Source organism: Chaetura pelagica, unplaced genomic scaffold (genome assembly GCF_000747805.2).
Source record: "Chaetura pelagica isolate M959 unplaced genomic scaffold, ChaPel_1.0 scaffold278, whole genome shotgun sequence".
Classification (NCBI taxonomy): domain Eukaryota; kingdom Metazoa; phylum Chordata; class Aves; order Apodiformes; family Apodidae; genus Chaetura; species Chaetura pelagica.
Genome location: NW_009954497.1, coordinates 669,196 through 686,913, shown reverse-complemented (window position 1 = coordinate 686,913; position 17,718 = coordinate 669,196). Strand labels below are relative to the sequence as shown.

The 17,718-nt window shown below is 35.8% G+C and overlaps 1 protein-coding gene across 1 annotated transcript in view; it reads right to left on the bottom strand.

Moving 5' to 3' along the window:
- The window catches only part of STRN (striatin, calmodulin binding protein), a 52,840-nt gene that overhangs the window by 10,329 nt on the left and 24,793 nt on the right, over window positions 1-17,718 (bottom strand). The window contains exons 5-10 of the mRNA XM_010004570.1: window positions 16,252-16,387; window positions 14,271-14,406; window positions 10,407-10,517; window positions 7,324-7,467; window positions 4,562-4,698; window positions 165-340 (exon numbers count right to left, since the gene is read on the bottom strand). Coding sequence (XP_010002872.1) covers window positions 165-340; window positions 4,562-4,698; window positions 7,324-7,467; window positions 10,407-10,517; window positions 14,271-14,406; window positions 16,252-16,387 — 840 coding nt within the window. The remainder of the gene's footprint in view (window positions 1-164; window positions 341-4,561; window positions 4,699-7,323; window positions 7,468-10,406; window positions 10,518-14,270; window positions 14,407-16,251; window positions 16,388-17,718) is intronic.

The window sequence follows — 17,718 nt, the reverse complement described above, 5'->3', positions numbered from 1 at the left end:
GAATCACTCTTTCCATCCTTCTCTCACAGCTTGTTTTCCTACTCTTAAATTCAAGGAATAATTTTCAATAACTCCATGGGCCATTCAGAGAAGTGGCATCTACTTGTTGTTTTTTTCTTCAAAAATGTAAATGTTTTTTGAAACAAAGAGAAAAAAAATCTTACTTTTTTGCTGGGGCTGTTTTTTGTAAATTCCACATTTTTAATGTATGGTCCTCAGAAGCTGTTATTAAGACTGGTTCAACAGGATGAAAAGCAAGACCTCTTATTCCATCAAAGTGACTTCTTAATGTGAATTTGGGGTTCCAAGTCTTTCTCAACGCATCCTTATTGTTTGCTATCTAATAAAAAAAAAAAGGCAAACTTGTAATTAATCTGGAAGGCACAAGGAAATAAATAAATCAGAAATTTAGTCTGGCATTTTCAGAAGATGTCAAATTACCTTGCTCACCATTCATAACAATCTACTGTTGAGCAAGTCCATTTAACACTGATCAGCCAACTCAAAATGAGAACAAAAGTAGATGTATTCCAGGAAGGCAACAAGTAATACTGCTTTCAGAGTAATACTTTCTGCGCAAATCTGAAATACTCTGTATGTCTGTTAAGTTACACAATTTAAAAGTTAAAAAGGACCTTTCTGAGTGATACTGCTGTGAACATGGTTTGGTATTTGAAATTTGATCTATGATCTATTTGATCTAATGAATACCTACTGGCTTATTCATTAACACTGGGCATGACTCAGCCAAGCAGTGATTCCTGAATATGCAAGGTACCACTGACATGCAATCTCTGAAGTAAAGACCTAAGAGATAACACAGAAGTGTCTAGCAGCACATAGGAACACAACCTAACTTGCTCATGTAAGGCAACACAAGCTCTGTCATAATGCAAGACAAGTAAAGCTTGCCAGGAAAAAGAAAAGAAAAAGGCAAAAAGGACTTGGCTACACACTAAAAATATAACTGGCAAGCAATAAGCTATCATATATATAGACAATTATTTCACAATAAATGCATTTTTAGAAGACCCAAAAAGAAAGCCTTTAAAAAAATAAGTCACTTCAACATTCCTCTTCAGACAAATGTTGACATAAAGTGCTGAACAGGCTTTCATCAGTCAGTCACTGCCACAGTTAAATTTATCTTCCCATAACCACTGCTGATGGTGGTTATGGAAAATAAGGAAAACAAACAATTGTAACTAAAATATTGATGATTTCATTATCTTGATTGCTACAGATAATCCCACATAATTGAGTATCATCAACTGCACAGAAGAGATGACTGTTAAGAGCCACTTAACGTGTCTCCATTTTATTCTCAAAGGTGGGGCAGAGAGGAAGATTTAAGAACAAAAATGCTTTTTAAAAAGTTTTGTTACATCTGTATTTAACAATAAAAATATGATTCATTGAGAGGTTGCATTGGTTTTAAACAATGAGAAAGGAGTTTTAACTAACAGCAGGTTTAGTCTTCTCATGTTTCTTGGTAATTATGCACTGTTACGCTCAGGGAGACAAGTCTGTTCCTCACCAGTTTACTGAGCTCAGTTGGCTCAATGATGGAACAGACAAATGCTCGAGCTGGTATAAGGATGGGGTGGGACAGCAAAGTTAGCAGCTCTGGAAGGTTTTCTAGAGATTAGCCAAGAAAGTCTCAGCAAAAAGGGTACAAGATATCCAGAGCTTTCACATATATCTGGAGAGGAATTTGGCTGCCTCAACAGAGGCATCTAATGCAAATTATGTGATGGAGGAAACCTCCCTGCCCTCCAGCTGACATACCAGCAGCACAGGTCCAACATCATATGTGTGAAAGCTACAAAGACACCTTAGGTGACCTAATAGTGTATGGCAGTTCTGGGAGGTTAATATTCTCCATTTGCTTCTCATTCATTCAAAGACATTCTTTCAACAGAGTTCATGATGACTAGCTTATAAATTGGAAAGTAGATGGAGAGCAGTCCCAGACAGCAGACCAGCAGCAGAGGTGGAAACAGATCCTAGCCTTATGCACCAGCTGGCTGCACCACCACTGCTCCTCTTCCACAAGCTGCAAGAGGCTGAGTTACTGCAGCCAGCCTCCTTTTCTCTCCCCCCACTGAAGCGGGGATGTACAACCCCTAAATTATCACCTGATCTGGATTTGCCACTAATAGTGTAATTTGTATCCATAGAGACAACTTGAAAACTCCAGAAACAGCAATGATACACAAGTAGGATTATGGACACTTCTGTTCAAAGTTGCAGGAAATGAAGCAAGGGACTACACAAAGTCCAAACCTCCAAGTCTGTACAAAGCATTAAACAAACTTAGTATGATACATAATAGTATCTGAATAAGTCTGTTATAATGTCATGAACCTTTTATCTACCCAGAAGACTAGGTTTTTACCAGAACAATCCAAAGTGAATGTTTGTTAAGACGACAACATGTAAAGGAAGGAAAATGAAAAGATGAACTTCAAAGAGTACTGGCTAGCAACCTGAGAAATTTTATCTTGTTGGATATTCTAAAACCTTACCCACAAACAGAATTTTCTGTTTAGGTATTAATTCATAATCTTCCTTATCAAGTGAAAACCATTATTTAATTTACAGAGAGCGAAAGCAACATGTAAAAAACTTAAAACCATGAAATGAGGCAGGCTGAGGCTGCCATGTTTTAGAAGAAAAGAATCCAGAAAAAATTTCAGTGGGCAGAAAGGGACTGAAAATAGCAAAGTGTATGCAACTTTTGAGAGCAAACACATTCCAATACCAATTCACATAAGCCTTTTAACTTCATTCTCCATATGATTCAAAATTGACACCTAGAAAAACCATACTAAATTTCCACTACCTCTACCTGATTCACATTTGGCAGCTGGAGAAGGTATGAAGCAGTCAAAAATAAAAACATATATATTATTTGTAAGCAAAACTTCCAGTAAAATTTGGAATGGAAAAAATAGTCTTACTTTGCTTCATTAAAGAGAACAGGCACAGAAGCAAAGAGCACCATAAACTTTTTTTTTTTTTAAATTGTCAGCACTGTAAAAAGGTAAGAGTTGAGGTAAGCATGACTATGAATTCATAGGATCACAGAACAGTTTGGGTTGGAATGGACCTTAAAGATCATCTAGGTCCAACCTCTGCTACAGGCAGGGACACCCCCCACTAAGCCAGCTTGCTCAAAGCCCCATCTGACCTGGCCCTGAACAACTCCCGACCACAGTATGTCATAAAGGCATTTAACAAGTAAACAAAGAGAAGCTAATATTCTCAACCATGCAGAATAGGATAGGGGTGGATAAAGAAATGCTAGATTTCATAAATGAAAGCTGTTGGTTCCGAATATGGGAGACATGGACAAACACAGTACTTTTATCTGGACACTTGAACAATGAAGTCAAGCACTGAAGGCATTAAAGCCTTGTACAGATGGTTTAGGTTTGTCCTCCGAATTTAAAAATTCAGCATCTAAGTTTAAGGTGTAGCTGTAAAAGAAATTAAATTTGTACACCATCCTACCCCTTTTTGGAGAAAAACTTAGGGAAGATTAGCAAAAACATCAAGAGTTGAGCCCAAACTAGGAGACTATGCTAAAACAACGAATTTTAGCAGAGATGTTCTGTATCATTGCAATCCTGGTGGTTCATAATAGATCACATGCTCAGAAACTTGCTATGGTAGCAAAGCACTTCTCTGCAGTGTCACTCTCAAAATACATGTAAATTTTTTATTAATTACATAATTTATTGCTTTACAAGTACATACAAGGGTAGACCTTCAAAGTAAAGACCTGCAGGTTATTTCTGAAATCTCAGATTTTATTTGTAATAGTAAAATCCCAGATGATTACTTAACAGATTTACAGAAGGGTAAGATTCCTCTCTAACACAAAGTACTAAAAAATCCTCTCTGAAATCCCCTTTAACAGAAATGGACAATGCAATAGGAAGATTAGTCTGAAGCTGACATATCACAAAGGAGATCATCATTAAAGTAGTACCTGAAGTACCTTTTCCTAAGAAATCAGAAATACAGACAAAAATTGCATATGACGGCAAAGAAGCAATTTTAAGAGATTTTGCATGAAAAGTGAAAGAAAAAGAAGCTGTGGGCTACACACACAGCCATAGAAGAGCTCACCACCAGAGCCTCCCAAAAAGTCTCTGGTATACTTCCCATTTGAAACAAGACTATTGCCCACACCCGGTAATGTCCCCAGTCAAGTCTTGAATATCACTCAGGAGATGTATTCCACAGCCTCTCTGGACAATGTAACTTCAGTACAACCTCCTACATAACACTATTTCCCCTAATGACCAACCTGAGCCTCTCATGCCACAATTTGCTACTGTGTCTTCTTGGTTTAACACCTGGCACTATGGAGAACCTTGGCTCTGTTGTCCTTGTAAGCACCCTTCCAATACCTGTAATAACAAAGCACCCCGTAGCCTCCTAACAACTGGACAAGACTATCTCCCCTTCTGCTGAGTCTACACACATGTAACTTGCATCTGTACTCATCAAGTAGTCAGTAGACCTTGATTTACCATTGATAACCACTTACATCATAAGTCAGCGAATCTGCCTCATTGGCTACTGTAAGGCCTGCGAGTTCTCCAAGACCCAGCTCATTTTCAAGGGCTTCATCTGTTCCCATAATGAAAGACTTCCCCGAAGAAGGAGGGAATGTTAAAGCTTCCACTGCAAGAAAAGAAAACAAAAAAACCCAACCCTGAAACATGGGCTTATACAACATTGATTAACAAAAGCATATTTTCCACATCCAAAATGCTATATATCTCTCAAGTAGCTGAGGGCAAAAAGATATAAAAAGATACTTCATTCTAAAGATAATTACTATACTTACCAATAAACAGTGTCCTCTGAACAGATTACTTATAGTGGAGGTGTACACAACTCAAGACACTGTCATTAGCCACAGGAGGGAACAGTAAACTACCATTCACCCATATATAATACAAAAGGAACACAGAAAAACTCAAGCCCTTCCCTAACTCCACAATAAAATATGCAAATAGGCTCTGAAGAAGTAACAAAAATGTGGCAGAGAACAGCTGGTGGGAACAGCTGGACTGCTCCTTTCTTAATACCATATCCACGCACATCCAAAAGCATGTCTAACAATGAAGCTGCTTGCCTGTACTCCAATCTAGCAATACAACTGGAAGCTGACAATTCATCGCAACTTGTAAAATCAGTTTAAGTACTAAAGAGCTTAGGCAGCAATGAATTCCAGGTTTTTACTAGCTTACAGCTGCTACAGCATGCCTATAGGAGCTCCAGTCTTTGCAACATAAACACATCCACAGGCAGATTCACTAGAAACAGGAGGATCAAAGACCAAGAGGGTACAGTTGACACACTTAGAGCACACAAGGCTCTGCATCAAGCTGTACGACTGAAAAGAAGTTGTGCCTTTACCAACTTCCCTGTACAACAGCTCTCCAAGTCTATACATCACAGAAGGGGGCCTGAGTAGATGAAAAATGTTGATGTAGATGAACACAGAAGGGGGCCTGAGTAGATGAAAAATGTGCTATCTTCTGGACACAAGAGACTCCATTCAATTTTATACACCTTTCGTCTCAAATTACAATGGTTATTCAGTAAATTACAATTATTTTCCCCTTTAAACTCCATCATAAAAATACAAGCTTTGGCAAATACTGTTTCTACCAGGGAGAGAATAGGAAATGCCATCTCATTCTCAGTGTCTTATTCAATCCAGCCTTATTCAATCCAGCAGCATCAACACTAAGTTAAAATCAAGCAAACTATGGCTTACAATGAACAGCCTGATCTGTTCAGGCTGCTTCCCTCTTGTCTTGAAGACATCAGGTTCAGATGCTATTCAACTCTCCTGCAGGTCAACCAACATAAAGTTCTCTACCTTTCCATGGTCCTTCTGTTCCACATGTACCCAGTGTCCTGTCTGCTTTCTATTACCTTTTACAATTTAAAAAAAGCCTTTCGAGCTCTGCTGTTTGATTAGGTCTCTTGGTCACTACCTTCTAATGACAAACAGTTGTTACCCTTGTCACCCTGAAGTCTAAACTACCATTCTCTTTTTCTCTCTTTTGAACTTATGATGTAATATTCCACTCAACACACAATACAGGCCATCAAATTTTAAAACTTACTAGAATAAAAAAATTGCATTTCAAAAATATCACAGATCCTCAGATTTGTAAAGGAATACACAGCTCATAATACTGAATTCAGACTGGTAACAATCAGTCCTCTTCTGCTCTTTGAAAGTCCATCTGAGTCTCTGAACTAAACAACACATTCTTGAAAGGACAGAAAAATGGAGCTCTGCTAATGTAGCTCTCAGTACACGTAATAAAAGTTGGAAAGGAAACATCCACCAAAAAATTCCTCCACTTCTCAGGGAGTTGCTAAGTTACTCTCTTCTTTCATAAAATCACCGAGCATGTAGGAAACAGAAGTACTGAGATCTTTGGTAACTATGCCAGACATCACAGCTTTTTATGCATCTTAATTATAACTTGGCTGACCTACTTTTTCACACTTACTGATAAGACTGCTAAGTGAAACCCATGTTTTGCTTCTTTTTCAAAACACACATTAACCATCTAAATAAAGAGCACATGATATGATCTTCTACAAATTAATACAGCCTCGCATATTAATTTTATTATGCTGCATATTATAGCAGTTCGAATGTTGAATCACACAGATGACTTAGCAACTTTCAGAGACAATATTAATGAAGGTAACCACATCCCACATTGCAAAGACACACGGTTTTCCATGGAAAAAGCTGTAAGTTATTCTGTATGATTCACTACACAATCACCACAAGTATTTAAAAGCTGTATCTACCCACTTGTGTTTACTTGCAGAACCACTGTCTTTGCACTTAAAAAAGAAAACATACATGTGTGTATGTAGATACACATACATTTAAAATTATGTTACTGGGGAGAAAACCAGATGCTCTTATGCCCTGAGACTTTATATTCTACAATTAACTGCCAGGCCTGAGCAGAAACAAAAGCAAGTGACTTAAGATACTCATATTACAAAATTACCAAGCGCCAAATAATTTTTCTCCTGTTGAAAGGTGTTCAGCCAAGACTTGAGCTAGGTAGGTGTCTTGACCTTACTAAAAATGACAGGAGGTGAGAAATGGGAATGCCATTTATCGCACTTAGGTGGAATTCATCATCATGAATGAGTATTTGTAAAGTGTGTGGAAAGTACTAAGAGGACAACCTTTAAGCAGAAGAAACTACAAACATCTACTCTTTTCAAAGGTGCATGCACATTTTGAATACTTACCTTCATCTGTCCTGTTTATCTCATGTTCAACGAGCCTTGAGCTACTGGGTCTTGAAGAAGGTGCAACAGATGGCTGCAACGAAGGGAGATCATCAACATCTCTCAAGTTTGCAAGCATATCTTGCAGCTTTGACCTGTTGGGCCCTAACCAGAAAAAACAAAAAATTAAATGGTTTATGCATAGCTTATGATGGCACTACTTATATCAGATATGCTACAGCAGCACATGCAACAATGGATCCTTACTTTGCATTATAACATAACCACAGAAAAACTAATGAGCCCCTATTTTCAACAATAACTACTCGTCCAGCATGAAATGAATTTCTTGAAAGGAAAGTGACAGAAGCAGCTGAGACTTGTGAACGTACAATCTTTCCCACATTTATAAACTCATAATGCTACTTGCATGGGATGCTGAAGAATGCCTCCAACTGAGTCACACTGATCATGAGAATATCTACTTTTCCAAATTAATAGCTGACATTTGTGAATATTTTAAAATCTGTGCATCAGGTACTTTGTGCAGCGAATTATTACAACAACACAATTATTTTAAAGTTATTTGTGCAGTAGTGTAGTATTGTGAACTATATAATGCAAAAAGTTACATTAAAATATAAATGCAACTGGATTCACTGGCCTACATCCTGAAGATACATATGGTGAAGACCCATGCCCTTCTTGACACTTACCTGTGCTTTGCTCCATCATTTTCCCACATCCCTGTTTTGACTGTTTTATATAGGATTGAGGCTGAAACATATCTTCGGTAGTTTTTCCTGTTGTAAGTTTAATTAAGAATGGGAAAATGTCTTACCCATAGTCCATTATGCTTTTTCCTAGACCAGTAAATAATACAGCTATTTTCAAGCAGCTTTAACACAGAACTGTACTCTAATATATGTATTCTCTCGTAAACCCATTCTATGATTCCATAATTCTGTTCTCTTATTACTTCAAAGGAGTGTTTACTACAGCCTTGCAAAATCGTAAATTTACTAATGCAGTTTTAAATTCTATTTTGTTCACCCTAACCATAATGACAGATGATAAACTAAATTGTATTTAATTTGTCTGTCACAAAAGTATTACTTGATTCGGGAAAACAGCAAGTAGGATTTTGCAAGATTGTTTCACTATAATATCTGATTTATAAAAATAATATTTTACTTAGCAGTTCTGTGTTTAAACACCATTTATGATGACATTAAAGTCATAGATACAAACGCTGTACAATCTAATGTCAAGATATTTAGTCCCTTCTTTTTGCCTGAACTTTCTTCCTCACATTCTTTTTCACTACATGCAATATCATTAACAGCTGAAAACAGGCTCAGATTCTTCCTGATTTTTCTGTATTGATGCCCTTCCTACGATGGCTTGTCCATGGAAAGATGCTTAAATTCTGTACTGTAGTAAACCATTTTGAACTCCCAAGATCAAACAATCAAATCAAACCAAAAGGTAGAGTACATGTACTAAGCAGTAATTATCTTCATAAAGGAGCACTGGATTCCCAAGTACTGCCTTATATCAGGAATTTTTCTGATAAATATATAAAACATGATCCAATAATATCTATGTTTATATTAAAAAAATTAAACATTAAGTTTTATAACAAAAAATAAAAAGCACTCAACAGCTGTTTAAGAATAGAATTACAACTGTTAAATTTAATTTCAACAAAGTTAACCCTAAAACTGTTTACCCTGAACTACACAGCACATCTGTGTACGTTAAAAATAGCAGGTTACAAAAGTCAGCTTCACTGAAGTCCTATATTGACATGCCTTGTCTATTTTAATTATAAAGAAGTTCAGAATGAAATTTACATGAGAGGAACACTTTAATTGGTCAGCTCAGCTTCTTGTCAGACTGCAATTAATTTCCAGTAACTTAAATGATACTAAAGGTAACAAAAATATCACTTGAGAAATTTAAAGTATGGTAAGTATTTACTTTTATCCATAATAAAAGAAAAAAAGGAGGTTTATTTTGTGTATTTGATAGCATTATTTCAGCAACATAACCAAGGGCTGAGCAGCAGCTTACATAGTATCAATACAAAAAGTAACCAAGCAAGTCAGCCTCTGTGATGTGAGGATCTGACACCTTTTGCATAGGTATGTATTTCTCTGGAAGGAAGAATTTCCCTGATATTCATAAGCATCTTCCCACATAGGGAGAAATATCCCTTAAATTTCTTACTGGGCTACATGCAATATTATTCATTTACATCATTCACACATGAGTTCTGAATACGACTAGATGTTTGAAATATAGCTGTGAACACTGTCTTTCATTTTAAACACTTCATCTAAGTTAAATTTTTTTTATGGCTTATGTATCAAAAAAGACTGATTTTACATTCAAGAAATGTAACAAAAAACATAATACAGGGCTAGAAACTGTATTTCAAATACCGTTCAGTTTTTTTGTTTGGATAACAATACCCAAGATTTTAAAGGCTAGTCCCACAAGTATAAAAGTCAATAAATAGATCCTGTGATTTACAAATAAATTAATGGCCAGAGTTGCTTCCTATTTCGAGCCCTGCATAACAAATTATGATGACAGCATGACTTGCATGTTGTGAATGTTAAGTATAAACAGGGGTAGAAATTAACCTGTTTTCTCCCTCTGTCATCTAATAGGATGCTCAAAAACTGTTTCTGTTGGGTTTTTTTAATTTTACATACCAGACTTTAACTCTTCCTGTGAAACTGGCATGTTTCCAGCTAAGAAAGGGTTCTGAAATCTTCTATATTAAAGTGTGAACTATTAAACCAATGCTTTACAGATCTTGTTTCTGAGTAACAAAAGCATAAACCATTCTCAAAGCAAGAATTTTTAATTAATCCAACACCTGGTTGGAAGAAGATATCTAATCCAACTATTTATCAGGTAACTTGATTGACTGTCATTAATTTCAACCCCTGAGAACTGGTGAACAGGAAAGCAGTCCAGGAGCAGCAAAGTAAAAGAGTAAGTAATTTTAGGAAAACATTGAAAGAGAGATAGAATTAAGGGTGTGAAAGATGTGGGATTTATGATTTTAAGGTGCAATGTTTTCCACTTACTCTTCACCCCCTTTTTCCCCTTGCGCTCCTTTTTGTATTGTTCCTTGAGTTTGGTTATTACTCCCTGGTCGACATTCCAAGCTTCAGGCATGAGACACTGGTCTTCCTTTTCTAAACAAAGTGAAACAAATGAAACATCCTTTTTCAATAATGTCACCAAGTGATCTCCACTGAAGGAGGTTAAGAGCTGCTGTCAATAGCATTTGTCTTTTATTTTAAACAGACAGAAATAGCACCAAGCTTGTGAAAGCTGTAAAACTGCTACTCATATTCCACTTCTATTTGCTTAGAATTTTCTTAATAAAAAATTGAGCTCAAATTTCACCTGCCTAATTTCTACAGCTAAGCACATAACTGTTCATAAGTGTAAGCAACCTTTACTTTATAATAATAAATCAGGACACATTTTTCAGCTTTTTCTTTCCTCCAGAGAAAGCAGTATTCTATCTAGAAGCAACAGCTATGTTACTGGTCCATATAATTTTACAACTCTGACATCGCATCACTCCATTTCAAGCTCTCATTTCATTGTCTTTGTGCTATGTTGTCATTTACACAAAACAGCAGCACACTTAAATAATTTTGGAACACCCTACATGTCACCAAGTTATGAATGAAATCTTAAAGCACAAAGGTCTTTCATTTTCACTAAGAGGGGAAGGACGAAGTTATCAGTCTTTGAAAAAATACACAAAATATTTCAATGTCTAATTGAAAAAATATAAAATCCATGTCTCTCAACTTACTTTCCCTGTGATATGATATAGAGAAGTATTCTTCCATTAGTACAGTATTTGGAGATTTTGAACAAAACATGGTACGTGAGTCCAAATCTCTAATTCATTTTTTCCACATATGGAAAGACCGTACTGAGGCAGCTTAGAAAAATAATTTGCCAGAGGAGGGAGGTAATACAACTTTTCCTCATATATATTCCTTTTCATGACCATTACAGAATGTTTCAAAAAACATTATCTTTTCATCTGATTTTCCTCTCTAAAATCTCAACCTTATTGTTTAAAAATTAATTCCTTTTGATGAAGTTTGCTTTGTACATCAGTAAACAATTCTAGGACTTTTAAGATATGAACAGTAATAAACTCCTCCTCAGACTACTATGCAGAGAGGGCATCAAATGTGCGTAGAGGAAGCACAATACTATCGATCCCATCCTGAAAGAGTCACTATGATTTGACAGAAGATAAAAAACCAGACATACGTTACTATGGGGACTGACTTGTTAGAAATTAACTTGCTGAAAAAGACTCAGGAATCCTCCATCAACATCAAACTGAACAGGCATCAGCAGCATACTCTTGCAACAAAGGTGATCAACCGTATCCTGGGCTGTATTATCAAGAATGTAGCCATTCGGGTGAGGGAAGTGATTACTGCTCCCGGTTTGGCACTTGGGAGACCACATCTTGGGTAATGATTCCAGTATAATATTTCTTATACTGTGAAACATTGTATGTATAATGTGCTAAGTACCTACTATTGACATGGCATAGCAAGTTAAGGCAGCTGGAGCAGACGAGCTGCAAGGAGGGACTGAGATTACTGTGAGTGTTCCCCAATGGTACAAGAGGCATCTTCGTGCTGCCTACAACTAACTAATTGGCAGGTGTAGAGAAGAATACATTGACTCTGCTTGACTTGCAACACAGGAAAAAAAAATTCTTTTTACCACAAGGACAGTCAAATACCAGAATACTGACTGCCCTTGAGAGTTTATGTGAACTTCTTTCTTGGAAGATACTGAAAATTGACAAGGCCAGAGTAACTGGCTGCAAATGGACCTGAGCAGGAGATTGGACTAGATGGTCTCTCATTCCTTTGAACCCTCCAGTTATGATCACGACTGACACATCAATTAAAGATCCAGAGTCTGGAGGTATTAGTCTTTTTGCAACAGGTATGAAAATAGAGAGTTATTAATAAGCTGAAGAGAGACTCTAAAATTAAAGATGGCCTGTGGGCTGAGTCATGTCCTTCTTAACACATGCACTCCATTAAGTACCACTGTGATAAAAAATGTGTGAATAACTAAAAAAAGATGTAAGAAAATCATGCTTGAGAGAAACAGGTATGTATTATTTCTGGGACCAGGCAGTTCGTTTTAATTATGCATTTCCTCCCTGGCAAGAAAAAAAAATAAATCTCTCCTCTAACAAAAAAGTTTAAATGGATTTATATTAGATTGCATTGTTGCCAGGAAAATACTTAATACATTAATTTTCTACAGACTGTTCCAGGATGCTTCCTGCATGTCCTACAGGTTCTGTTCAACTTCACAAGTGGATTCTGAACTACTACTGTGCAAGTCCTTTGGAGTTTAAAAATTACCTGAAGACTTCTGAGGACTTTGAAGACAAATGGGTTCAACAAATCACTGTAATTGATCAGTAATGCTTGGGATCCAAAACAAAGCAAGAACTTCCTCTTTTTGCTTCTATCCTTGCTACACAACATCACTCTTCTATGCTACATTTAACAGTTTCACGTAAATCAGACTGGGATAAGTGATTCATAATGGCAGTTCCTTGAAGAAGCTATTCTTACATAAAGTTAACATAAAAGACCCAAATAGTAAAACAAGTAATTGAAAAAAAATATTGTTTAAAACTCAAAAACCCCTTAATATTTCTAGAAAGGAAACTACCACTTTCCATGACTATTTATTTTTAATGATTAGACTTCTGCTCATTTGTAATCAGCTGTCATCAATAAAGGTAAAAATAAACCAGAAGTGTGAATTTGAGAACAAAAAAGGTCCTGTTGACACACTAACTTTTCAGTGACACAAACAATAGCTACACTTACCAAGCATAAACTGATAAATTTTTAATCTTAAAGAGAAGTATCAAAACAACCTCATTAATTATTTTTAAAGAGTAGCATTACTACATTTGTTTAGTGAATAGAATACTGACTGCTGTATCTAGTGATACTCAGACACATCCAGTTCAGCAGAGACTACATCACAATGAACAATAATTTGGAGTCCAACCGGGAGCTGGACATGGCTTCAATGAATACAGCATCTCAGAGCTGTCATCTCATGTGAGGGCCACAGCTACCATGGCTTAGTTGCCTGACAAGTTTTCGGTTCCATTATAAAATCCATTATTTCCCATTCATCTTCCATAGCTCTGTGTCCACTTATTCTTAAGACCTTCCAGAGCAGCTTAAGGAGGAAACAGCTCCCCATCAAGATACCTAATTAGTTCTCTTCCTCCTTCCCTTTCCTATGCTGTGGGTTTATGCAGAATAAGTATGTCAAGATAAAGTGGATGCTGGCATTCTGGGTTGCAGGACATGAACCTCTAAGGACAGAGAACAGTTTGTGAAATGCCTCTCTGTGACTAGGGGTTTAAAGGTACGTTCTTCTGATAAATTACAGAAGAAAATCTGAGCAACTGAATAGTTCATATTGCCCAAATTGCTAACACACAATAAGAGTATAATTAGTTTAGTCTTTATGACTCACCATTCTCTGTATCAAAGTGGGAGAAAGCAAATAAATAACTAAGACATAACTTTAAGATCATAATTGTGAAATATAGCTTTATCTGAGCTCTTCAGTAGCTTAGGTCACTGGAAAAACACATTGGAATTACACTCATAAAATTAAAATTCCTTATTATTAAAGAAAATGAAAAAGACAATGACTAGAAGCATGAACTTATAAAAATCCTTACTTTGAAGGAGTATATAGGAAAACTAGAATATTATGTCAAGAAGACTTCAGTTTGCCAATTACTGTAGGAATACTCAAAAGGTGATATGATCATAACAGAGATCTTAATCAATAATTTACAATATATCCTTAGCAATGTACAATCCATTAATTTTCCTTACCACCCCAATCTGTTCCATCTCCTGAACTTCTTGATTCCCCATCACCTTCATCAGAGGTAACCAAAAAGTCAAACTCTTTCAAAGCTTCTTCTGTATCTCTGTCTTCACTGCTGTCACACAGCACTCTTTTCCTTACAATCTGAAAGGTCAGGAAGGAGAGAAAAAACTGAATTAAGTTGCATGCACATCTTCATACTGAGCAGTACTGTCTTGTTTCCTATGCAAAATCCTAACAGTGAGTTGAAAAAGAAGCAGAAAAATATACATGAGTAAGTAAATCTGGAATAAGCATACAGACTCTGTTCAAATTTTTAGGTCAAAATTATACATAGATCTTTTTTCACCAATAATCAGTTACTTGATAATGAAACTACACTGACCTAGACCATTGCTAAATTTTTTTTAATACCAGAAAAGTACAAAATTTCTCTTGATGCAGGTTTTTTAAAAAAAACACAACCCCCCCCAAACAAAAATCTCAGACTGCTGTAGAAAGGACTTCAGCAAAATCAAACCCACTCTGCTTCTCTGAAAATAGACTTTTTAACTCTCGTCTCTGAAATCACTCTAGACCAAAAGACAAGTTTAGGAAAAAAATTACCACAACAGTCAAGAGCTAATTTGCATAGATTTGACAAAAATAATTCCTGAATACTTCCTCAGAAATTACTGTTATTTAAACATGGTAATTCCATGCTTAAAATGCATTTCCCTTTCAAATTCAAAATCAAATTCAGTAAAAAAAATATACTAAATTTTGATAAAAGAAAACATACATATTTTAATGAAGGACCTCATCATACAAATTCTGCAATAAATTTACTTTTCCCTCAAAAAATCAAAATAGAATAGATGTTTTGTAATCATTTATCTAACAGATGAGCTGATGTCATGATACATTATATCTGCAGCACAAATATTACTTCTACAGAAAAATTACATTCATGACAATATTTTGAGTTGGAACATTGCTACAGGTCAGTCTGAGAAGACTTCAGTACACAGGCCATCTTTCTATAGATCATGAGGATGAATGACTGTTTCTTCTAAATACAACAAACCAATTTCAAAACCTGAAGGAATTCTAAAGTTCAAGCTTAATTCCTTCAGCAAGCTTATTGAACATACTATATTACAGACTATTTTACAGTAGAGTTTCAGACGTAAGTTCATGGATGACAACAACAAGTTTATGAAGTCCCTCTTTAAAAACTCTCTGATGTTTTTTTAAGTCTTCATTCTTAAAACTGATCAGAACCAATTACATCCATCATAACTCTTATCTGCTTCAATTGTTAGGCAACGCAATTTACTGAATAAACATTAATTTTGAAAACACAATTACAAAATTGAGTATTGATTGTATGTACCCATTTTATATAATAACATATAAAATGATATAGAAAAGTGTAGATCATGAGTGAGTTTCAGGTTTTTGAATAAACAAAAAAAGTGTATTCACCCCATGTTAAAGGGTTTTTCTAGTTACACTTCTTCCTTTCACATGCTATTTAAAGAGAAATGTGGTGTTTCTGTTCTGTACCCTAGAAGGATACATTTCTACAAGTAATTTTAAATATCAATATACTTCTATAAATCTTGAAGAAGTGATGCATTTTTTTGACCTGCAACATTATAAACAATACTTTCAAACTAAGGTGAAAATACATCTGCTATCTTAAACATTGTATGCAATACGTATCAAAAATACTAGGTAGTACAGAATAGTTGAAAGGCAATTAAAAAAATTTTCATCTATCGCTGCAAACTTCAAGCAATAAAGATGGCAAAGCTTTATTTGCTTGAACAAACTCAGAAATGCATATGTAATTCCTCTTATGCACACATGCTTGGACACATCATCACAAAGATGCATTAATATTTGCATGTGTACATACACAGTCTTATACTTTGCATATAGGCATCTCATTAATCTCACTTTTTCTGTTCTTCGTAACTTTTTCAATTATTTTTTTCCACTCACTGTTGCGCTATCAATGATTGCTTTCTCTCTTCCTTCAATATCTTCTTCATCTTCCTCATCACTGAAGTCTGCAGGTACATTTTCAAGAAACTTGAAGGTCTCTAGCAGAGAGGCAGAGTCAGTCAATTCAGGTTTCCTAAACAACAACAACAACCACCATTGTGAGTCAAAAGAAATCATAACAACGTCACTGTTGCAATTATCAGTCTGTTCTGTATTATGATGTCCAACAACACAGGAGACTAAAATAAGCCTACTGGTAAAATCAGACTATTACAGGCAAAAATGTTTGTGAATTAAAAAACTAAACATTATCCATGAACTATATTATTAGAACCAACAATTACTCTCTATCCAGCTACAATTACTACAACAGACACTTCAATTTTTAACTTGAACTGCATTTTAAAGCAATGTTGATCTGGTACATGCTCAAAAGCAACATCAATACTGATACATTGTCACTGCCTCAGCAACAAAGACATGAGATAGAGCTACTATGTTGGCCTTCCACATGTACATCAGCATACAGGAAAACTTTGCTGCTGCTGTTATCTGATGCTCCTCACCTTGCTGGGAAACATCAAACTCTAGATCTATAATTTATTAACTTTTGAGACATGGTGAATTTGCCACTATAAAAATGGGTAAATACCACTGACAACTAAATAATCTTTATGTGGAAGTTAATATTAAACGAAAGAGGAAATGCATGGTTTGGGTAAAATTAGGACTGCACTGGCACACAATCAGGGAGTGCCTCAGAACAGGAAGCGTAAGGGTTGTCATTAACAGTTGAAGGGGAAGAATCCAAGAACCAGGACTGTAGCCATTACTACAACACTGACATACAATTAAAGCAAACCTAAAATTAACAACAGGTATTGTGTTTTCTATGCAGAAGATGCACTTCATCAATCTCTCAAAGATGCAAAAACAATTTTCCATTTGAATTACAATGATTACTTGCAGAAAACCTTGCACATTCTTTGTATGATTTCACAGTAGCAAAGACAAGCTATGTTGCTTTCTTACCTTTAACCAGTAGTTTGCTTCTCATAATTCATCACTAAATGCACGTCATCTTGATTTTCACCATTTCACCAAACCACAGAAGTCTCCCTCTTTTCAGAATTGTAGTTCTAACTTGTCTTGTGCAGCCATGCTTAATACCAGCAAATGCCTTGCTTCTGCTACATTTTGTTTCTGCTATGACTCATTTTAAAAGATTCAAACAACTAACAAGCCTATATAGTAAGGCTTTTTAAGCTCCCTGCAGCATAAGCACCTGAGTATCCATCACCCACTTACTCCAGTGTTTCTTCATAACAGTTTTCAAAGGTTTGTTACAGGAAACATCCAAGGGCAAAAGCTCTGATGCGTAATAAGGCATGAGAAGTAGCACACCTGTTTATGCAGTCTCTGCTCAAGCAGCTCTATGCTTACATGACAATGATTAGCAGGAAT